Source organism: Oncorhynchus kisutch, linkage group LG23 (assembly GCF_002021735.2).
Source record: "Oncorhynchus kisutch isolate 150728-3 linkage group LG23, Okis_V2, whole genome shotgun sequence".
NCBI classification, from domain to species: domain Eukaryota; kingdom Metazoa; phylum Chordata; class Actinopteri; order Salmoniformes; family Salmonidae; genus Oncorhynchus; species Oncorhynchus kisutch.
The window spans coordinates 7822183-7847191 of record NC_034196.2 but is presented as its reverse complement, the minus strand read 5'-3'; the positions used below and the strand labels follow the sequence as shown (position 1 = coordinate 7847191).

Below are 25009 nucleotides of genomic sequence, written 5' to 3'. Positions count from 1 at the left end.
GCTACATCATTTTATGGGTATGCTTGTCATCAGCAAGGAAAAGGGAGTTTTTAGGATAAAAACAAACAGAATAGCACAGGCAAAATCCCAGAGGAAAACCTGGTTCATCCAAATATTGTACAATTCAGGTGTGCAAAACTCTTAATAAGAGACGTACCCAGAAACACTCACAGCTGTAATTGCTGCCAATGGTGATTCTAACATGAATTGACTCAGGGGTGTGAATGCTTATGTAAATGAGATATTTCTGTATTTCATTTTCAATAAATTTGCTAACATTTCTAAAAACACGTTTTCACATTGTCAATATGGGGTATTATGTATAGACGGGTGAGAGAAAAACATATATTTCATCCATTTTGAATTCAGGCTGTAACACAGCAAAATGTGGAATAAGTCAAGGGGTATGAATACTTTCTGAAGGCACTGTATATCAGGATCAGAGCTGTGTAATTTAACCTTTTATCTTTCTTTCTAAAACACAATATTTTACACACACACGTCATAATCCTATGGTACCAGTACAGAGCTCGAAGCGGAAACCCCTCCCGAATCCCAACTCGGGCAGCGGAGCAAAAGAAAAGAAGAATTCCAAGGAATCAGGAAACACTGAGAAATAGTAGAAGAGAAAAGAAACTATCAGTATAAAGTGAGTGCAATCTGTCATTGATTGTATCAACTGTCTATTTGAACGGAATCGACATGTAGATGTGATATTTGCTAGAGAACGAACACTCGAGAAATGGTTTAGGAGTTTTTTTTCCTAAAGAAAAAAAAAACGTCCAGCCAGGCACTCGACATTATTAGCAGGAATAGCTCAATTTACCTAGCGGGCTAGCTAGCAAGCTAATCAAAATACGGATAACTTAATTAGCCATTATATTATTATAGCGACCTTTTATAATACATATATAGCAGTTTATCGCCCGTAAAATAGTCACTGTGGGTAACGTTACCTAGCACGCTACCGCTAAAATAGTTCGCTAGTTAGCCAATGTGAATCAGATTATGTTCAGATTTAGCTAGTTAGCCTACTCTTGCTAATTAACTACTGGACTGTACTTGGTAAGAAGAGGCACCGCACTGTAAGGAGCTTTGGCTGTTGTGTTGTTCTAGCTCGCTAGCTAGCGAATGCCTTTGCTTTGCTGCATAATGCTAACACAAACTTTCCTCGGGATGGGAAACATGAAACGTTAAATAGCCATTTTAGGTGAAACGGTTCAAATTATGTCAGCTTTCAAATAGTTAATCATGATTGTTATTGTTTTAGCAGAATTGGTTTTGACGTATGACAACTTGTTTGCTGTATAACCAGTATTATTGGGTAAAAGTTCAATGCTGCTGTGAAGTACTGTATTATGAATTGCCACAAAATGGGCGGAGGGAACGGATGCAGTTACAGCAAAACTTATCACAGCCAACTGGTCCAATAGGACTTGACAAAACCTTTTGTCACACTCAACCAGCTGTGTCCAATATTCTCTCCCATCATAGATAGGCTACTCGTTGGCCAAATGAAATATATTAGCTAGCAACAGTGTTTGCATACATCTACATTAATACACACAGGTTAGAAATGCAAATCCAGAAAACAATATATCATCATCAGTTGTTTCATGTCAGGGACACTGTTTGTCTGTCAGCTTTGAATTCCATGACCTTTTCATGCCACACCAGTGAGAAGAATGAGGACATTCCTTTACTAGACTGCTCGCTCAGATGGGGTATTCAAGTAGCAGTCCCCTCCCTACAGACCCTGTTCTGTAGCACACAGCAAATCCTTGTTGAGCTTAGCTAACTCCCACTGATGATCTCCTTCAGCAGCCCACCACCACCCACTCTAAACAACATCACATGAAGACATTTCACTGTCATACTCCTGTGTGCAAGTGTACAACCACACTGTTTGACTCGTCATTTGTTGCACACATTAGGCAGGAAAATAACCCAAATGTGACAACAACAAAAAAAAAAAACCATTGTGGCCCATTTGACACCCATTTACAGTAGCTGTTCCGGGCTGCATTAAATCATGAAAATAGTCCGGGCATTGCACCTTGCTCATTGTCCCTCATTTAGGTCAAATCAAACTTTTGTTGTCATATGTGCCTAATACAAGTGGTGTTACCGTGAAAATCTTACTTACACGCCCTTAACCAACAATGCAGTTCAGGAAAGAGTTAAGAAAATATGTATACAAATAAACTAAAGTAACAAATAATGAAAAGTAACACAATAAAATGACAATAACAAGGCTATATACAGGGGACTAGCTTTGTCCTGAAACTCTCAATAAAAACTTTATTAGCTCTTGGTGAAGCTCGGACGGAAAGAGCCTATATCTTTTACTACAAAGAGTTGTTTGAAATTGAGAGCTGTTCATCTTTATAATTAACTTATTGTTTGACAAGTTTTTCACATCTGTGGGCTTATGAAATGTGCTGACTTTGGTTGAATTTCCTTTTTTGTACCCAAGGTTTGTTGTTGTCACGATACACTGTCAGGTCAAAGTGATCTGTCTCGTAAGTGACACAACAAACTCCCTCTTGTAATTTCACTAGATGGCCAGTCAGAGGCTATTTCTTTATTGTGGATGACTCAGTATGTTATGCAAGCTTGATTTTCAATCTTGTCTTTATAGACCCTAAAGGCTAAGTATTGAGATGTTGCCTGCCTGATGATGGAGGAACCAACAACCATTTTGTGTCAGGGGAAAAAGGTGAAGGTGTACCACAGTTTACAGCTTCCTGTTCCTGAAGCTCCAAGTCTGCAGCTTTGCGGCTCTCTTGCATTAGGAAGCATGGAGAGAAAAAAAGCCTGTTAAATGTCTACTAACACAGACCTATTCAATGGTCTTTGTTTATCAGGATGTCAAATGCTGAAACGTGTTCTCGCAGTCAACTCCATTGTTTTTGTAAGTTTGTGGTAGTGCTGGGAATTGCCAGGGACATCCAACAATATCATGTGATATGTTTTGCGATTCTATATTTATCTAAATTCTTTATGTTTGGCTTTTGCGATTTAGATTCTGCGATTTTATTCAATTTGATGTTCCAAACATATTGCTCACTATGTCTGCTGCAGAGGAACAAGAGAGAGCCATTAGAAAACGAGTTTAGGAAGAAAAAAGTACTCAAACATGTTGGCACACCATTTTAAAACATGTAAAAATGACTATAGGATGAGAAATACTGGAGTTTAGGTGCAGGTACAACTGTATAGTGCTAGCTAACATAGCTACCTAGCTATTTTATCATTTTTATCGATACTTGTAGTCACAGTATACTCTACTGTATCGATCTTACCCCATCCCTAGTTGGTGTTTGCCTTAACCACTTTTGTCTCCCTATCAGTCAGACACTGACATTTTGTGGCTTTAGTTTAGTGGGATAAATCAGTCTGGTCATAGTTAGGCTTATAGTTTGATAAAACTCACATTGAAACATACAAAACAATCAATTTTATTTTGTCATATAGCCTACGATGTTTGAGAATAGGGAGTTGCGGCCCCCCTTAGCGTTCTCTTGTTGGTGTCCCAGATGCTCCCTTGATCTTATATGAATAAAGGTAGGTGTTCTAGAAAATGGTCTTTGTTGAGGTCAAACGTGTGGTGTTGCCTGTGGCTACAGGTAAGTGTTCAAAGCCACCTTGTAAAGGGGATGTTAACTGTTCACAGTAATGTAAGGGGCAAGTGGTAGCCAGGAGATCAAGTTTCACAAAAATGCATGGTTGTTAGGCCTAGGCTAATACAGAAGCTTTTCTAGAATGGCAAAGTGCCTGTTTAGCTAGTTAACTTTTAGTAGCCTAGTGTATGCCAGTTTATGGGTTTCCTCAATGATAAAAGGCCTTTGTTATCATTTTGAGGTTCGGTTCATGCTTTTGTCTTCTGCTGTGAAAGATTTGCTTCTGATCTAGCTTCTGTAATGGTATTTTAAAGCTTGTTTTTAAGTAAACCAGAGACATTAGCTATAAACTGTATAGTTTCAGTACTCGTGCTGTAGAGTGGAGTCATGTACCTCATCCTTGTTAGCCTGTGACTTGTGGGTGGTAAAGTTACGCCTTTTGAATTCCTTTCAGGCAGTGCTCACATCATCATGCCAAGAATGTGCAACAAGCCTGAATATTTCACTGTGATCCGTGACCGAAAACCTGACACTCCGTCCACTTGATTTTGCATGGACAGCCTAAATACAATTCACATGATATCACTGTATCATTAAATTGTTACAATTCAAGACTAAAAAAGGTTTCCTGAATGTGGAGGACATTTTTGTGTTTGCTTAGTAGCCTCTTGTTGTGCTTGTCCTGGTATTTATGCTATGACCCATTGATGACACAGGTTAGACAAGTCTGCTTGACGAATGAGGCGGTTCTTGTTAAGTTTCTACGTCTCTGAATTTCAGCCGCTCCATTCTCATAAGGGAGATTGCACGTTTTCAAATATTAGACCAAGGCACACTATTTGAAGACGTTCCTTTCCAATTAGTCTACATCCAACAGTGGGTGGCACGTGTGATCTTACTGGGACACACACAAGCACATTCCCAAATAGTAAACCACATTTTTCTACCCTCTGGGATGCTTGGTACATCTTTGACAAATTGTATTTGCGAAACTTTTTATCTTCCAAAACTGATAGTTCAAGATATGTTCTTGGTACCTTATTTTTTGTAGTACTCCCTTGTGAGACATAACTCCCTTTATAAAAAAAAAAGTATTTTGTGTAAGACAATGGAACAGAACAGAAGGCTCGGAGATAATGCGCTTCCCCCCTGAGGTTTAAAGACAGATTAAATATCTAGTAGTAGCAGAGGTAGAGTGAATACACATGTCTGTCTGTGTATAAGCTGCCCTATCTATAAAGGTTGACCCTTATATCTCATGTTAGAGAATTCACTAGCCTACATCCTGTTGTAGATACAGTATATCAAACAATGGTTTCTGGCCTCTCTATCAACTTTGTTTTAATGTCTCCATGTGGTCTAACAGGCTACCTGAGAGCTGATGAGATGTGGTGTGATGCGGCTAGGGCTAGTCTATGTGTTGTGTCTCTTGTTACGCTTCAGTTTTGTGCTGTTCACTGTTCTCACACCCACTTCCTGAGCTAAGCTGGTCGTCCTCCCCTCCTTATTCATTATTTCAGAGAACTCTGCCTCTTCCATTAACAGGCTGTTGCAGTCTATAAAGGGTTTGGCTAATGAAAGGAGTGCCTTTTTTATTTATTTTTTATTATTTTACTAGGGAAGTCAGATAAGAACAAATTCTTATTTTCAATGACGGCCTAGGAACAATGGGTTAACTGCCTGTTCAGGGGCAGAACGACAGATTTGTACCTTGTCAGCTCGGGGGTTTGAACTTGCAACCTTTCAGTTACTAGTCCAACGCTCTAACCACTAGGCTACCCTGCCGCTATGTCATAGAAAACCATCCACAAACTGTTTGCTGTACTTTGTAGAAAAATTGTTTTCACCCATGTACTATAGCTTCTGTATGTGCAAATATCAATGCTTAGTTTTCTGTCCCTCTCAATCCTCCTTCCAGGAAAGATGCAGACCTGAGGGTGATTTCCCCGTACTCTCGGCCCAGCGAAGTGTGAGACTAAACAGCGTGCCTTGAGGAAGACTGAAGGGAAGAGGGACGATGGGGTTCGGACGGGACCTGCGGAACTCCCACGACGGGCTGTTGAAGCTGCAGGACTGGGAGCTGAAGCTGCTGGAGACGGTGAAGCGCTTCATGACGCTACGGGTGAAGAGTGACAAGGAGTACGCATCACTTCTCCTCAATATCAGCCAGCAGGTGGAAAAGCACGACAACTCCTCCCAGATGGACTACATCAGCAACGTCTCCAAGGTATCGACCTATTCAAACATATCAATACACAGTAAAGACCGGTACAATACAGACCCAACAGTGAACACTGACTACAGCAACCTACGGCAAGATATAAGATGGTGGTTTGTTGACCGCCGAAGCCAAAATTATATGCTATATTATTACAGACACAACACACACCAGTGAACATGTAGATTCATTTAAGACCATATCTCCCTTTTTATCTGATGTTTTTACCAGTGGGGATCCCACACTTATGAATGTGGGTTGTTTTTCTGCTGTTGAGCAGGATGTTGGAAGGGGAGTGTGGAACTGGGTTGGTTATATTGGGATATCAGTCACAGCGTTGTGTAGAAAGTTTTCTACAGGAGGCGTTAAATGCTTTTGCTTCGAAGAAGAAAACATTTGCACAATAAATGCCTTAAAGTTCCAGTTGATTTTCCTATATACTGAAATCAGGCGTGACATTGCGATCTCCTATATCCCTCTTCGTCTCACTCTCATCTTTCTTCTTCCACCTCCATCTCTCCAGTCTTGGGCCCACATGGTCCAGCAGACGGAACAGCTGAGTAAGATCATGAAGTGTCACGCGGAGGAGCTGAACTCGGGCCCTCTGCACAGACTCACCATGATGATCAAAGACAAGCAGCAGGTCAAGAAGAGCTACCAGAGCATCCACACACAGATCGAGTTCGAGATGAACAAGGTATTGTATACACTCACCGTACACACATTTACCGTTTCTTCATACACTATCCTCCCTGTGCATTGACGTTATTTACGGTTATGGGGCGTTTGTTGACAGGGTGTTTCACATGTAGTCCGAGTGTAAATGAGGTGAACTTTACTTATGTCAAAGATGCTAATGTTGCTTTTGTTGACGATGTGATGTTTCTGACATTATCTCTTCTAGGTGACAAAAGGTGATCTAGAAAAGTTAAAGGGCACCTATAGACAATTGACAAAGGAAGCCCACAGTGCCAAAGAAAAATACAGAGAAGCAATGGTGAAAGGTAAACATTTCTACTGAACATTGACAGAAAACTCAAGTTGAATATGTTTTCATAGTGGAGTTTTCCTTAGAAATGCATGAAGTCTTAGTAGAAACCATCTGAAGTGCATCAATACCTACCACACCAAACCTTTGGAGGCAGATCGTATGACTGACATGGGAGGCGAATGATGAGGCACACCCAATGATGTCCCTCGAATGATGAGGCACACCCAATGATGTCCCTCGAATGATGTGGCACACCCAATGATGTCCCTCAAATGATGAGGCACACCCAATTAAACCTCCGTACAAACCAGCAGCACAGCATTTCTTTGGGGCGGCAGACTAGTGGTTAGAGCGTTGGGCCAGTAACCGAGAGGTTGCTGGATCGAATCCCCGAGCTGACAAGGTTAAAATCTGTCCTTCTGCCCCCGAACAAGGCAGTTAACCCACTAGTTAACCCACTAGGCCGTCATTATTGTAAATAAGGATTTGTTCTTAACTGACTTGCCTGGTTAAATAAAGGTTAAATAAAACAAATTAAAAATGTCTTCTTGTTTTGATTTCAGGCAAGGAGCCAGAGAAGGCGAGGGAGCGCTACGACAAGACCACTATGAAGTTGCACAACCTCCACAACCAGTACGTGCTGGCGGTGCGGAGCGCCCAGCTCCACCAGGAGCACTACCACGACACCACGCTGCCCCTCCTCCTCGACTCCCTGCAGAAGATGCAGGAGGAGATGATCAGTGCACTGTGAGTGTGTCAAGCGGAGATTCGGGAAGGGATTACAACATACGCATGATATCTAATGGCTTTGAAAAGATGCTGGAGGTCAATGTACCGCGATGTATGCTCCAAGTGTGTTTGTTATGTTAGGTTACTTTATGTTAGGTTACTTTGTTTCAATTCTATATGATGTGTTACTTTAAGTCATGCTACTTTGTTACGTCTTGTTACCAGTGATGTAGTATTGAAAAAAAGGTAGGTAAACAAACGCTGTTCGCAGTGAGTAAATTAAAAGTCCTTATACTTTGCATTTTTCCCACAAAGGTGTTTACCCTCCACTACACCACTGGTCCTGACTCTTAGGTTAACAACTGATGAAGGTCTACGGGCTGAAATGTTGTTGGTTAACACACTTGGGTACATATGTCACTGTGCAAAGTCCTCCTTTTCTGCAATGTCCAACCTAGACGTCCAGCAGCACACTGCAGATTACCATATCTGTAACACCCTAAAATGTCAGGCAATTTAAACATTCTTCGGAATTACGTAAATCCAGAATTATTTTAGTATAGCGAGTTAGGAGTCATTGTTGTCATGTGGGACAATCCCAGATGAGGCTTAATCACATAATTTCATAGCTGTCAAGGGATTACTATGAGGCAGAGGCATTTTCAGATGTCCTGTTTAACTTCTTGATGCACCCATCCCGTTAGCAGGATCATTTTCGTCAACATCCGCTGAACTGCAGAGCGCCAAATTCAAATTAAATTACTAAAAATATTTAATTTTCATGAAATCACAAGTGCAATATAGCAAAACACAGTTTAGCTTGTTGTTAATCCACCTGCGTGTCAGTTTTCAAAAAAGCTATGTACAGGTGCAGGCTATGTACAGGTGCAGTAATATGTGAGCTTCTCTGACAGCTGGTGCTTAAAGCTAGTGAGGGGGATAAGTGTTTCCAGTTTCAGAGATTTTTGCAGTTCGTTCCAGTCATTGGCAACAGAGAACTGGAAGGCGAGGCGGCCAAAGTAAGAATTGGTTTTGGGGGTGACCAGAGAGATATACCTGCTGGAGCGCGTGCTACAGGTGGGTGCTGCTATGGTGACCAGCGAGGTGAGATAAGGTTGGGACTTTACCTAGCAGGGTCTTGTAGATGACCTGGAGCCAGTGAGTTTGACGACGAGTATGAAGCGAGGGCCAGCCAACGAGAGCGTACAGGTCACAGTGGTGGGTAGTATATGGGGCTTTGGTGACAAAACGGATGGCACTGTGATAGACTGCATCCAATTTATTGAGTAGGGTATTGGAGGCTATTTTGTAAATGACGTCGCCGAAGTCGAGGATCGGTAGGATGGTCAGTTTTGCAAGGGTATGTTTGGCAGCATGAGTGAAGGAGGCTTTGTTGCGAAATAGGAAGCCAATTCTAGATTTAACTTTGGATTGGAGATGTTTGTTGTGAGTCTGGAAGGAGAGTTTAAAGTCTAACCAGACACCTAGGTATTTGTAGTTGTCCACATATTCGAAGGCAGACCCGTCCAGAGTAGTGATGTTGGATGGGCGGGCAGGTGCAGGCAGCGATCGGTTGAAGAGCATGCATTTAGTTTTTCTTGTATTTATAAGAGCAATTGGAGGCCACGGAAGGAGTGTTGTATGGCATTGAAGCTCATCTGGAGGGTGGTTAACACAGTGTCCAAAGAAGGGCCAGAAGTATACAGAATGGCGTCGTCTGCATAGAGGTGGATCAGAGACTCACCAGCAGCAAGAGCGACATCATTGATGTATACAGAGAAGAGAGTCGGTCCAAGAATTGAATCCTGTGGCACCCACAATAGAGACTGCCAGAGGCCCGGACAACAGGCCCTCCGATTTGACACACTGAACTCTATCAGAGAAATAGTTGGTGAACCAGGCGAGGCAATCATTTGAGAAACCAAGGCTATCGAGTCTGCCGATGAGGATGTGGTGATTGACAGAGTCGAAAGCCTTGGCCAGGTCAATGAATAGTTTATGTAAGGACAGCTCTCTCAGCAGACAAAACATTACAAACAGCTTGCAGCCAAGTATATTGGTCACGAAAGTCAGAAAAGCAATAAAATGAATGATCTTCGGATGTTTGCACTCACGAGACTCCCAGTTACACATGAAATGTTCCTTTCGTTCCATCAAGATTATTTTTATATCCAAAATACCTCCATTTGGTTGGCGAGTTATGTTCAGAAATCCACAGTTTTTTATCCAACGTTTTTTTATAATCAATCAATCCTCAAGTTGTTTTTACAATATATAATCAATAATATTTCAATCGGGACTGTAGCATCTTCAATAGGAGAGAGAGATAAAATGTCTGCTCCAAGCTGTTGTGTATGCAAAACGCTGCTGGCACCCAGCCATACAATGTGATCTTTCTCGCTAATTTTTCAAAGTAAAAGCCTGAAACTATGTCTAAAGACTGTTCACACCATGGGGAAGCCATAAGAAAAGGAATCTGGTTGATATCCCTTTAAATGGAGCGAAGGCAGGCAATGGAACAGAGGTTTCAGAAAAAACAGCACTTCCTGGTTGGATTTTCCTCAGGTTTTCGCCTGCAATATCAGTTCTGATATACTCACAGACAATATTGTCACAGTTTTGGTAACTTTAGAGTGTTTTCTATCCTAATCTGACAACTATATGCATATTCTAGATTATGGGCCTGAGAAATAGGCAGTGTCATTTGGGTACGTTTTTCATCCATACATCAAAATACTGCCCCCTACACTAAACAGGTTAAAGGAAAATTCTACCCCCAAACTATCTTTTGGTATTTGTTTAATTAGTCCATTATTGACATAATCCCAAAATGTTTTGCATGTCAGCAATCCACAAGGAGTAAGTTAGAAATAGTTGCTTTAATGTGAAACCAGTGTTCGAGACCACCTAAAGTGAGACCGATTCAAGACCAAGACAGGAGAAAATCAAGACCGAGTCAAGACCGAGACAGGGTTAAATGAAAAATGTGAGTCCAGTTCAAGAACATGATTTTAATCTTGTCAAATCACCACCATAATAAGAGTCCAAATTGTCCAGTATTTCTGTGTTCATATTTCAGGACAACATATGGATTCTTTAGACATTCAGAATAGTGAAAATAGAGCCACACTACAAATGATTACTAACCCAAACACAGTGGAGAACAATGAGGGCCGACTACGCCTTCAGAGAAGGGCGAAGGATTTATAAAATAATGATTGTAATGATAATTATTATTTTCAATGATGATCTGATTTCATCTTTTCAGTTTTTGTTGGAAAGGGTTAACACTGAAGGGGAAAAAAAGATCCAATCAGGATTTTTTTTGCTTGTTTCTGAAGAGATAAATCGAGCTACTTTAGTCAGCCCTTGGCTGAAAAAATAGTACAAAAAATACAAAATCTATGTTTGGTAATTAGGTATACTAAGGCATTTGTGAAAATTCTATAGTAATATACACCGGGGAAGAGTCCGTGTGTTTGGACAATTAATAGACACTGCAATTAATAAAACCAAATAAAAACATCTGTTTTGTCTAGGACCGGAGTCTAGACAGACCGATGTGCCATAGCCAATCAGAGCTACAGTAGGCCTTTATACAAACAAGCCATTTGCTACAAGGGCCTGCCATTATTCACTTTGAACTGGACTGTGTGTTTACAGGCAGTTACAACAGCGTGACTTTTAGATCATTAGAACGCATTTGCCAAAAGCCACAAAATACACCTGAATGGATTTCTGCAATTACAGTGCCTTGCGAAAGTATTCGGCCCCCTTGAACTTTGCGACCTTTTGCCACATTTCAGGCTTCAAACATAAAGATATAAAACTGTATTTTTTTGTGAAGAATCAAGAACAAGTGGGACACAATCATGAAGTGGAACGACATTTATTGGATATTTCAAACTTTTTTTAACAAATCAAAAACTGAAAAATTGGGCGTGCAAAATTATTCAGCCCCTTTACTTTCAGTGCAGCAAACTCTCTCCAGAAGTTCAGTGAGGATCTCTGAATGATCCAATGTTGACCTAAATGACTAATGATGATAAATACAATCCACCTGTGTGTAATCAAGTCTCCGTATAAATGCACCTGCACTGTGATAGTCTCAGAGGTCCGTTAAAAGCGCAGAGAGCATCATGAAGAACAAGGAACACACCAGGCAGGTCCGAGATACTGTTGTGAAGAAGTTTAAAGCCGGATTTGAATACAAAAAGATTTCCCAAGCTTTAAACATCCCAAGGAGCACTGTGCAAGCGATAATATTGAAATGGAAGGAGTATCAGACCACTGCAAATCTACCAAGACCTGGCCGTCCCTCTAAACTTTCAGCTCATACAAGGAGAAGACTGATCAGAGATGCAGCCAAGAGGCCCATGATCACTCTGGATGAACTGCAGAGATCTACAGCTGAGGTGGGAGACTCTGTCCATAGGACAACAATCAGTCGTATATTGCACAAATCTGGCCTTTATGGAAGAGTGGCAAGAAGAAAGCCATTTCTTAAAGATATCCATAAAAAGTGTTGTTTAAAGTTTGCCACAAGCCACCTGGGAGACACACCAAACATGTGGAAGAAGGTGCTCTGGTCAGATTAAAACAAAATTGAACTTTTTGGCAACAATGCAAAACGTTATGTTTGGCGTAAAAGCAACACAGCTCATCACCCTGAACACCATCCCCACTGTCAAACATGGTGGTGGCAGCATCATGGTTTGGGCTTGCTTTTCTTCAGCAGGGACAGGGAAGATGGTTAAAATTGATGGGAAGATGGATGGAGCCAAATACAGGACCATTCTGGAAGAAAACCTGATGGAATCTGCAAAAGATCTTTTTTTTATTTTTTTATTTCACCTTTATTTAACCAGGTAGGCTAGTTGAGAACAAGTTCTCATTTGCAACTGCGACCTGGCCAAGATAAAGCATAGCAGTGTGAGCATACAACAAAGAGTTACACATGGAGTAAACAATTAACAAGTCAATAACACAGTAGAAAACGAAGGGGGGGTCTATATACAATGTGTGCAAAAGGCATGAGGAGGTAGGCAAATAATTACAATTTTGCAGATTAACACTGGAGTGATAAAAGATCAGATGGTCATGTACAGGTAGAGATATTGGTGTGCAGAAGAGCAGAAAAGTAAATAAATAGAAACAGTACGGGGATGAGGTAGGTGAAAAGGGTGGGCTATTTACCAATAGACTATGTACAGCTGCAGCGATCGGTTAGCTGCTCAGATAGCTGATGTTTGAAGTTGGTGAGGGAGATAAAAGTCTCCAACTTCAGCGATTTTTGCAATTCGTTCCAGTCACAGGCAGCAGAGTACTGGAACGAAAGGCGGTCAAATGAGGTGTTGGCTTTAGGGATGATCAGTGAGATACACCTGCTGGAGCGCGTGCTACGGATGGGTGTTGCCATCGTGACCAGTGAGCTGAGATAAGGCGGAGCTTTACCTAGCATAGACTTGTAGATGACCTGGAGCCAGTGGGTCTGGCGACGAATATGTAGCGAGGGCCAGCCGACTAGAGCATACAAGTCGCAGTGGTGGGTAGTATAAGGTGCTTTAGTGACAAAACGGATGGCACTGTGATAGACTGCATCCAGTTTGCTGAGTAGAGTGTTGGAAGCCATTTTGTAGATGACATCGCCGAAGTCGAGGATCGGTAGGATAGTCAGTTTTACTAGGGTAAGCTTGGCGGCTTGAGTGAAGGAGGCTTTGTTGCGGAATAGAAAGCCGACTCTTGATTTGATTTTCGATTGGAGATGGGACGGAGATTTGTCTTCCAACAAGACAATGATCCAAAACATAAAGCAAAATCTACAATGGAAATGGTTCAAAAATAAACATATCCAGGTGTTAGAATGGCCAAGTCAAAGTCCAGACCTGAATCCAATCGAGAATCTGTGGAAAGAACTGAAAACTGCTCTTCACAAATGCTCTCCATCCAACCTCACTGAGCTCGAGCTGTTTTGCAAGGAGGAATGGGAAAAAATGTCAGTCTCTCGATGTGCAAAACTGATAGAGACATACCCCAAGCGACTTACAGCTGTAATCGCAGCAAAAGGTGGCGCTACAAAGTATTAACTTAAGGGGGCTGAATAATTTTGCACGCCCAATTTTTCAGTTTTTGATTTGTTAAAAAAGTTTGAAATATCCAATAAATGTCGTTCCACTTCATGATTGTGTCCCACTTGTTGTTGATTCTTCACAAAAAAATACAGTTTATATCTTTATGTTTGAAGCCTGAAATGTGGCAAAAGGTCGCAAAGTTCAAGGGGGCCGAATACTTTCGCAAGGCACTGTATGTAAACACCACGGGAGTCCTCTTACATTTGAGAACTTTACAGTCCTATTGATCAAACAACCATGACAAGGTAGGCTCTCTCTCCCTCAGTTATGCACATCAACAAGATCAACAAGTAATGCTAGCCAGAGCAAGATGAGCTAAAATCTAATGAAAGAACATCAGATATACCCTCTCAAACTTTTTCAGCTAGTTGGTCGTCAAAATTGCACTGATAAATGATGGGAAATTGTAGCCTCCTTGTCTTTCTGCAGCTTGCCTGCCAATGCATGCTTGTCCCAACCATGCACCCAAGCTAACTGACTAAAGTTGGCTAGCTAGCTATTTCCAGACACAAATGAAAACACGCCACTGACCATTTTACTCTCCGTAGCAGAGCTGGTTAGGTTGTTTACATGTTATCTAGAGCGTTCTTGACCAACTATTACTTTTTTTGCCTACATTCAGTGGTTTAAAGTACTTATATAAAAATACTTTAAAGTACTACTTAAGTAGTTTTTTGGTGTATCTGTACTTTACTATTTATATATTTTTACCCCTTTTTCTCCCCAATTTCGTGGTATCCAATTGTCTCATTGCCGCAACTCCCGTACGGACTCGGGAGAGGCGAAGGCCGAGAGCCGTGCGTCCTTCGAAACACAACACAACCCAAACAAGCCTCACTGCTTCTTGACACAATGCCCACTTAACCCAGAAGCCAGCCGCACCAATGTGTTGGAGGAAACACCGTACACCTGGCGGCCGTGTCAGCGTGCACTGTGCCTGGCCCGCCACAGGAGTCGCTAGTGTGCAATGGGACAAGGACATCCCTGCCGGCCAAACCCTCCTCTAATCCAGACGACGCTGGGCCAGTTGTGCGCCGCCCCATTGGATGCGGCCAGCTGCGACAGAGCCTGAACTCGAATCCAGAATCTCTAGTGGCACAGCTAGCACTGTGATTTGGTTCCTTAGACCACTGTGCCACTCGGGAGGTCTACTATTTATATTTTTGACTACTTTTACTTTTACGTGACTACATTCCTTAAGAAAATATAGTACTTTTTACTCCATACATTTTCCTTGACACCCAAAAGTACTCGTTACATTTTGAATGCTTAGCAGGACAGGAAAATAGTCAAATTCATGCACTTATCAACTGAACATCCCTGGTCATCCCTACTGCCTCTGATCTGGCGGACTCACTAAACACAAATGCTTTGTTTGTAAATTATGTCTGAATGTTGGATTAAAAAACTAGAAAATGGTGCCATCTGGTTTGCTTAATATAAGGAATTTGAAATTATTTATTCTTTTGATACTTAAGTATATTTTAAACCAAATATTTTTATACTTTTACTCAAGCAGAATTTTACTGGGTTAATTTTACTTGAGTCATTTTCTATTGAGGCACCTTAACTTTTGCTCAAGTACTTTTTCCACCACTGCCAACGTTTAATGACACCTGTCATATTCAGCGGGTGTTGTGTGTTTTGTGCTCTGGCACACTCAGATGAGAGTGCTCTGAAATCGGAGTAGATCGCCAGAGGGAATTTGCAAACGCAAGACATGTGCTAACTGGATGACAGGGGTTCAAGTTCTTGCCAGCTTACCAAATCACACCTGCATCTCTAGCTGTGTATGAGACTCCGAAAAACAATATAAACAAACGTCAGTCACTCACCCACTCCAATGGCATAACATGACATCCTACTAGCAGCTAGCTAGCATAAAATGGGAATTTTTGTAGTACTCGAGTACTTGTAGTACTTTTAGATTTTTGTAGTACTCGAGACCGGACTCAAGTACTACAACACTGAATAAAATTGCACCCAAAAACTATCTTTTGGTATTTGTTTACAGCCGGCATCATATGATGCTGAATGCGTCATACTGGCTGTATTTATGTATTTGAAAAGCTATGTATCTTAAACTTGATTGCTGACATGCAAAGAATTTGTGACTATATCAGCAATGGGCTAATTTACCGAATAACAAAAGGTGGTTTTGGGGTGCTGTTTTACTTTAAGCAACTATTTCTAACTTTCCCCCTTGTGGAAGTTTGGCAAATTGCAACGACACTTAGGCTGTATTCGAAACAACTATCCCCCTCCCCTGCATTCCATTTCCCGCAACACGGTGGAGAGTTGCACTTGAGTCTTTGGCTTTCTGTTTGGTCCACCAACTTCAAAGAAATATGTATTCAATATTTTTAGTTATTGGATCATATATTTCATAGAGATGTGTACTAATAGATCAATTGAGCGTATTCTAACTGTGTTTTATGATTTTCCAACTGTTTTGTCATTTTCAGGAAGGGGATTTTGGAGGAATACAGTGAAATGACCAGTCTCTTAACTGATGAAATAGTAAAGGTCCACAAAGAAATACACACGTCCATCGACCAAATTGACCCTGTGTCCGAGTATGAACACTTCATTGAGGTCTACAGGTAGGTTTTAGTGATTTTGCCTTAGAGACTGAACCGAAAAACCAACTTCTCTGGTAGAAAACAGCCATGTGGCATTGATGAGTCATAAACATTTATTCTAGGGTCAAAATTTACTACAAAGGGTAAATAGGATCATTTTGGTCATAAAGTCAGTCTCGTCCAAAATCTGAGATTTGTGAGATGATTATGGGGAAAAATGTCACAGATTTAAGGGAACGCCACAGTTTTCTTTGGGTTGGGGTTATTTCAAACCTGCCCACATTTGGCAGCACCAAAGTAATCATCAAGACCCAATCGTAATGCACATGGTCAATTTGGTTTGACTTTGGATATCCCTATGGTGCTAGTGAAGGAATAACAGTAAATTACACAATGTACAGTGAGTGTACCAAACATTATGAACACCTGCTCTTTCCATGACATAGACTGACCAGGTGAAAGCTATGATCCCTTAATGATGTCACTTGTTAAATCCACTTTATTCCGTGTAGATGAAGGGGATGAGACAGGTTAAAGAAGGATTTTTAAGCCTTGAGACATATGAGACATGGATTGTGTATGTGTGCCATTCAGAGGGTGAATGGGCGAGACAAAAGATGTAAGTGCCTTTGAACGGGGTATGATAGGTGCCAGGCGCGCCGGTTTGTGTCAAGAACTGCAACGCTGCTGGGTTTTTCACACTCAAAAGTTTCCTATGTGTACACCCAAAGGACATCCAGTCAACTTGAGGTTGTTCTGAGAGCAAGGGGGGGGGACTCAAAATTACGAAGGTATTCCTAATGTTTTGTACACTCAATATTGGGACAATATTTTAACATTTCAATAGCTCCAAGTTTCAATTAATTATAAACCTCAAAACCACTATATATTGTAGAAATTCATATACAAATATTGAAAGCATTTAATGATACAACTAAAAGGTGTTCAACATGAAAATATTGCCCCATTTACATTGTGTAATTAATTGGAGGTCCCTAACTAGCCCCACAGATAGGCTATCCAAAGTCAAACCAACTTTGCCACGGTCACACACCAGCCGGCTGAAGCTAATTGGCGAAGGAAGCTACTTCCAGACTCGACCTGATTAGACTGTTTCAAGTTATCTAGAAGGGTGAGTGACTAATTGTGTACTGTTTTGGCAGTGTGTACAAACGCTTACCGCGTGCGAACACACACACACACACACACACACACACACACACACACACACACACACACACACACACACACACACACACGAGACAACCACATCAAAGCATGCCTCCAAGACCCAAATCTCTTTCTCGGTAACATTTCCTTATGAGGAGGATTGACCTAGAGGCTAAATCAGTCAGTTCAGCCCATCTTTAAAGGAAAATTCCACCCCAAAATGATCTTTTGGTATTTGTTTCATTAGTCCATTGTTGATATAGTCTCAATGTTTTGCATGTCAGCTATCAAGTTTTCAAGATGCATAACTTTCAAAATAGCATCATATGATGCTGCTTTTTGCATCATATGGGACAGCTTGCTGTATTTTTTAAGTTAAATATCTTGAAAACTTGATTGCTGACATGCAAAACATTTTGGGACTATATTATCAATGGACTAATAAAACAAATTCCCCAAATTTGTTTTGGGGTGTTTTCCTTGAAGTAACAGTACTTTTGTCCCCATTTTAAATGATTTTGGTTAACATGAGATGTCATCTTCCAGGTCTCCAGAAACCAAAGAACCGAATGTAGAATTTGACATTTCACTGCTGGAGGAAACAGAGAATCTACAAGCAAACGAGATCCTATGGAACAATTTGACTGCAGACAGTTTACAAGCGATGTGAGTAAAACAATGTAGAGTATTGTGAGTATTGTGGTCATTGACCCTGTCTTGCGCTGATGTTTTGAAAAGAAGGTGGGAGGATGTTGTGAGGAATCAAGGAAGGACTTTTGAGATCCATCCATCTTCTTCCACAGGCTAAAATCCACATCAGATGAGCTGGTAATCACTCAGCAGAGCCTACGCAGCAAGGAGGATCTTATGCAGGACCTGGAGAACAAGATCGATGAGTCCACCAGAACATGTGAAAGGAAGTCTGAGTACGTTGCTACCTTGTCTGATTAATCAGGCTATAATACACAATTAATTGGTGTATATACAGTGGGGCAAAAAAGTATTTAGTCAGCCACCAATTATGCAAGTTCTCCCACTTAAAAGGATAAGAGACGCCTGTAATTTTCTTCATAGGTACACTTCAACTATGACAGACAAAATGAGAGAAAAAAATCCAGAAAATCACATTGTAGGATTTTTAATGAATTTATTTGCAAATTATGGTGGAAAATAAGTATTTGGTCACCTACAAACAAGCAAGAGTTCTGGCTCTCACAGACCTGTAACTTCTTCTTTAAGAGGCTCCTCTGTCCTCCACTCATTACCTGTATTAATGGCACCTGTTTGAACTTGTTATCAGTATAAAAGACACCTGTCCACAACCTCAAACAGTCACACTCCAAACTCCACTATGGCCAAGACCAAAGAGCTGTCAAAGGACACCAGAAACAAAAGTGTAGACCTGCACCAGGCTGGGAAGACTGAATCTGCAATAGGTAAGCAGCTTGGTTTGAAGAAATCAACTGTGGGAGCAATTATTAGGAAATGAAAGACATACAAGACACCTGATAATCTCCCTCGATCTGGGGCTCCACGCAAGCCCCATCATGCTTTGGGGCTGTTTTTCTGCAAAGGGACCAGGACGACTGATCCGTGTAAAGGAAAGAATGAATGGGGCCATGTATCGTGAGATTTTGAGTGAAAACCTCCTTCCATCAGCAAAGGCATTGAAGATGAAACGTGGCTGGGTCTTTCAGCATGACAATGATCCCAAACACACCGCCCGGGCAACGAAGGAGTGGCTTCGTAAGAAGCATTTCAAGGTCCTGGAGTGGACTAGCCAGTCTCCACTGTATATATATATATAGATATATACACACACACATATATATATATATATATATATATATATATATATATATATATATACACACACACATATATATATATATATATATATATATATATATATATATATATATATATATATATATATATATACACATATACATATACACACACACATATATATATATATATATATATATATATATATATATATATATATATATATATATATATATATATATACACATATACATATACACACACACATATATATATATAGTGGTAGCATGAGACGGAGTCTACACAAGTGGCTCAGGTAGTGCAGCTCATCCAGGATGGCACATCAATGCGAGCTGTGGCAAGAAGGTTTGCTGTGTCTGTCAGTGTAGTGTCCAGAGCATGGAGGCGCTACCAGGAGACAGGCCAGTACATCAGGAGACGTGGAGGAGGCCGTAGGAGGGCAACAACCCAGCAGCAGGACCGCTACCTCCGCCTTTGTGCAAGGAGGAGCAGGAGGAGCACTGCCAGAGCCCTGCAAAATGACCTCCAGCAGGCCACAAATGTGCATGTGTCTGCTCAAACGGTCAGAAACAGTCTCCATGAGGGTGGTATGAGGGCCCGACTTCCACAGGTGGGGTTTGTGCTTACAGCCCAACACCGTGCAGGACGTTTGGCATTTGCACCTCTGGCGCCCTGTGCTCTTCACAGATGAAAGCAGGTTCACACTGAGCACGTGACAGACGTGACAGAGTCTGGAGATGCCGTAGAGAACGTTCTGCTGCCTGCAACATCCTCTAGCATGACCGGTTTGGCGGTGGGTCATGGTGTGGGGTGGCATTTCTTTGGGGGGCCTAACAGCCCTCCATGTGCTTGCCAGAGGTAGCTTGACTGCCATTAGGTACCGAGATGAGATCCTCAGACCCCTTGTGAGACCATATGCTGGTGCAGTTGGCCCTGGGTTCCTCCTAATGCAAGACAATGCTAGACCTCATGTGGCTGGAGTGTGTCAGCAGTTCCTGCAAGAGGAAGGCATTGATGCTATGGACTGGCCCGCCCGTTCCCCAGACCTGAATCCAATTGAGCACATCTGGGACATCATGTCTCGCTCCATCCACCAACGCCACGTTGCGCCACAGACTGTCCAGGAGTTGGTGGATGCTTTAGTCCAGGTCTGGGAGGAGATCCCTCAGGAGACCATCCGCCACCTCATCAGGAGCATGCCCAGGTGTTGTAGGGAGGTCATACAGGCACGTGGAGGCCACACACACTACTGAGCCTCATTTTGACTTGTTTTAAGGACATTACATCAAAGTTGGATCAGCCTGTAGTGTGGTTTTCCACTTTAATTTTGAGTGTGACTCCAAATCCAGAACTCCATGGGTTGATACATTTGATTTCCATTGATAATTGTTGTGTGACTTTGTTGTCAGCACATTCAACTATGTAAAGAAAAAAGTATTTAATAAGAATATTTCATTCATTCAGATCTAGGATGTGTTATTTTAGTGTTCCCTTAAATTTTTTGAGCAGTGTATATATATATGTATGTATACACACACACACACATACTCTTCACAGACCAGTGCTGCATAAACAATCAGATCTGCAGTAGGCCTAAATGCAAATAGACCATTGCCATATATGGATCTGTGCCATTTACTTTGAGTTGGACTGTGTTTACAGCATGAGCGGTCGTGAGTAGATGCGAATGTTTTGAGATCAAGGCGAGAGCTGCATGTAGCCACGTGTGCACATTTTTGTTCATATCCTTTGCTAGCTAGTGAGTTATTAGTTATAGATAATTTGTAGTCAGCAATAGTGGAGTGATTGCTACCTACAAGAGCACAAAATGGGTACATTTCTAGATGTCTTTGAAAAGTGAGTCCGGTAAATAGTGTTGTATTTTGAGGCAGGCTTGAATAAGCTAATTAGCCAATAGGCAGAGTGTGTAGCATAATTTGTCTGATTCTCTGTAATAATGGTATGGGAATAATAATACATTTTATTTTGTAAAGTGGTGTCTTGCATCAAACAACACAACATTTTCAGTCACCTCCTTGTCTGAAGGACAAGCGGATAAACAGGTTTAATGTTAAAACCTGCATGTTTTTTTTTTTTCTTAAAAAAAAATCTCATTGAATATTGGCCTACATTGAACACCATACATTGGCTGCTACTGTAGGCTGAATGATAGAACAGCTAGTTCCATGTTAAAATGTTTTGGGATGCATTTTCTCCATGGTTTTTGATGGTAGGCCACTCTTGTAGTCAAATAGTCACACTAGGCTACTTGGCCGCTGTTAAAACTGTAACTTAAAGCGGGTATTGCCTCAGTGTTCACAGTCAAATTTGCTCAGTGCTGAAAACAATTAGAGGGGACATTGGTCTTCACACCCATTAATCAGAGCACAGATAAAGCTTAGCAGTTGGAGCTGTTGCACTGTAGGCTATATATCGCTCTGGGAGAAAGCAAACCCCAAAATAATTTTCCACATCCTCGTTCCGAGAGGCAGATTAAGCCGTAATACTGTTTGGATTCAGACAAGCGCCAGAGTGTGACCCCCCCCCTCCTCATATCTATCCCTATCTTTTCACTCTCACATACACATACTCCCATTTTCTCTCTTCATCTCACTGACTCTCTCTCTTTGTTTCTCTCACAACACACTCATTCACTCCCTAACTCATTCTCCCTCTCCCCGTCAGTGCGGTTCTGCTGCTCAGTCAGAAGCAGTCTCTAGAGGATCTGAGGCAGACTGTCCAGTTGCTGCGCTGCACCGTGGCCAAGCTGGGTGCCCAGAAGGACCTGCTCGACCACAAGATGCAGGAGAACGAGGGCAAGGAGCTGCCCCCCATGGTCAACTACGAGGACGATGCGCGCTCAGTCAACTCCATGGTGCGTCAGTGTTGTTTTTTTAAAATTGGGAAGAACTTACTTGTCTAGCCTGGAATCCAAGCTTATCTGCGATGGTGAACCATGGTGAAACGGAGCCTATCAGTGTGGATTTCAGGCTATTACTTGTCACTCAGACACAGCTTTGTAATAAGAAGGAATGCAGCACTTTCCACTCGGACTGACCCACGGTATGAACTTCTGTCCTGTCTTAGACCGTTTTGTGTCGAGCCAAACGGTCGTCTTTACCGTGTTATTTAAATGCATTCCCCAGAGAGATGCTGTATATCGTTATGAAGGCATCTATTGATTAGGTAAAATAAAAAGGTGTTGATTTTACAGACAAATGCTTACTCACGAGCCCATTCTCAACTGTGCAGAGTTAAAAAGTAAAACAAATATTAACGAAATTAAAAAGGAAATAGTAACACAATAACAAGGCTGTATACAAGGAGTACCAGTACCGAGTCAATGTGCAGGGGTACAAGGTAATTGAGGTAATGCAGTATGTACATGTGGGTAGGGGTTGAAGTGACTAGGCAATCAGGATATATAATAAACAGAGTATCAGCAGCATATGTGTAAGTGTGTCGGTGTGTGTATGGCGTCAATATGCATGTGTGTATGTAGTGTGTGTGCGTAGAGTTTAGTGAGTGTGCAAGGGAGTCAGTGAAAAACAATTAAGATACATAAATAATAGAGGGGGTCAATGTAAATTTGATTAACTGTTCAGTCGTCTTATGGCTTGGGGGTGGAAGCTGTTCAGCTACATTTTGGTCACAGATTCGGCGCTTCGGTACCACTTGCAGAGAGAACAGCCTATGACTTGGGTGGCTGAAGTCTTCGACAGTTTTTAGGGCCTTCCTCTGATACCGCCTGGTATAGAGGTCCTGGCTGGCAGGGAGTTCAGCCCCAGTGATGTACTGGGCCGTATGCACTACCCTCTGGAGCGCCTTGTGGTCGGATGCCGAGCAGTTTGCATACCAAGCGGTGATGCAGCCAGTCAAGATGTTCTCAGTGGCGCAGCTGTAGAACTTCTTGAAGATCTGAGGGCCCATGCCAAATCTTAACGCCTGTGTTGGTGTGTTTGGACCATGATAGGTCCTTAGTGATGTGGACACCAAGAAACTTGAAGCTCTCAACCCGCTCTACTACAGCAGCGTCAATTTGAATGGGGTCATGTTCAGCCCTCCATTTCCTGTAAAACAGATTTCAGTGTCCCTGCATTATAATCACGGCCACTGAGAGCGCCGCATCTGGATGAGCATTTTCTTGTTTGCTTTATAGCCCTATACAGCTCATTGAGTGTGGTCTTCGTGCCAGCATCGGGTTGTAATGGTAACTAGACAGCTACGAAAAATACAGGTGAAAACTCTTTCTAAATTGTATGGTCTACATTTAATAATTGGGTATTCTAACTCATCGCGCACCAGCGGTTGTTCATTTTTATTTATTTATAGGGGACAATGTACACATAATAAAGAGAGACAAAACCACCAACCCTGATCTTACCGGACTCTGCCGTTCTGTCCTGCCGATGCATAGAAAAGCAAGCTAGATGTATATTATCCATGTCTTTGTTTAGCCACGACTCCCGAGAAGCATAGTATATTACAGTTCTTAATGTCCCGTTGATAGGATAGTCTCAAACGGAGCTCGTCCAGTTTATTCTCCAGCGATGGGACATTTGCCAGCTACAGTTAGACTACCAAACAATGTCTTAACCTCTGATTAAATGTTTTCCACACACATAGCTAGCTACAGTGCCTTCAGAAAGTATTCACACCCCTTGACTCTTTCCACATTTTGTTATAGCCTGAATTAAATCACTGGCCTACCCACAATACCCCATAATGTCGAAGTGGAATTATGTTTTTCTAAATGTATACTCAACACCTTTCTTATGGCAAGCTTAAATATACTGAACAAAAATATAAACGCAACATGTAAAGTGTTAAAATAAAATATCCCAAAAATGTTCTATACGCACAAAAAGCTTATTTCGCTCAAATTTTGTGCACAAATTTGTTTTACATCCCTGTTTGAGCATTTATCCTTTGCCAAGATAATCCATCCACCTGGCAGGTGTGGCATATCAAGAAGCGCATTAAACAGCACACACTTTACATAGGTGCACCTTGTGCTGGGGACAATAAAAGGCCACTCTAAAATGTGCAGTTTTGTCACACAACACAATGCCACAGATGTCTCAAGTATTGAAGGAGGGTGCGATTGGCATGCTGACTGCAGGAATGTCCACACGAGCTGTTTCCAGATAATTGAATGTTCATTTCTCTACCATAAAGCTGCCTCCAATGTCATTTTAGAGAATTTGGCAGTACATCCAACTGGCCTCACAATCGTAGATGACGTGTAACCACGCCAGCCCAGGACCTTCACATCCGGCTTCATTACCTGCGGGATCGTCTTAGACCAGCCACCCGAACAGCTGATGAAATTTAGGAATATTTCTGTCTCTAATAAAGTCTTTTTGTGGGGGAAAACTCATTCTGATTGGCTGAGCCTGGCTCCCCAGTGGGTGGGCCTATGCCTAGATGTGAAATCCATATATTAGGGCCTAATGAATTGATTTCCTTATGTGAACTGTAACTTGGTAAAATTGTTCAAATTGTTGCATGTGTGTGCTTAACAAGTCTCATAATAAGCTGCATTGACTCACTCTGTGTGCAATATAGTGTTTAACAGGATTTTTGAATGAGTACCTCATCTCTGTACCCCACACATACAATTATCTGTGAGTCAAGCAGTGAAGATCAAGCGCAAAAGCCAGGGAGGTATCCAATTCCTCACAAAGAATGACAACTATTGGTAGATGGGTATATAAACATTTTTAAAAAGCACAAGGAATGGCGAAATTACTAAT

At 41.6% G+C, this 25009-nt stretch overlaps 1 protein-coding gene across 2 annotated transcripts in view; it reads left to right on the top strand.

Annotated features, from left to right (window-relative positions):
* The first annotated feature begins 519 nt into the window (after positions 1-519).
* The window catches only part of fer (fer (fps/fes related) tyrosine kinase), a 37527-nt gene continuing 13037 nt past the window's right edge, over positions 520-25009 (top strand). For both annotated transcript variants that reach the window (XM_020457796.2, XM_020457795.2), the window contains exons 1-9: positions 520-649; positions 5542-5850; positions 6365-6538; positions 6746-6845; positions 7396-7579; positions 16158-16295; positions 17991-18110; positions 18248-18370; positions 21939-22128. In XM_020457796.2, the coding sequence (XP_020313385.1) occupies positions 5641-5850; positions 6365-6538; positions 6746-6845; positions 7396-7579; positions 16158-16295; positions 17991-18110; positions 18248-18370; positions 21939-22128 (1239 nt within the window). In that variant the 5' untranslated portion in view covers positions 520-649; positions 5542-5640. The remainder of the gene's footprint in view (positions 650-5541; positions 5851-6364; positions 6539-6745; positions 6846-7395; positions 7580-16157; positions 16296-17990; positions 18111-18247; positions 18371-21938; positions 22129-25009) is intronic.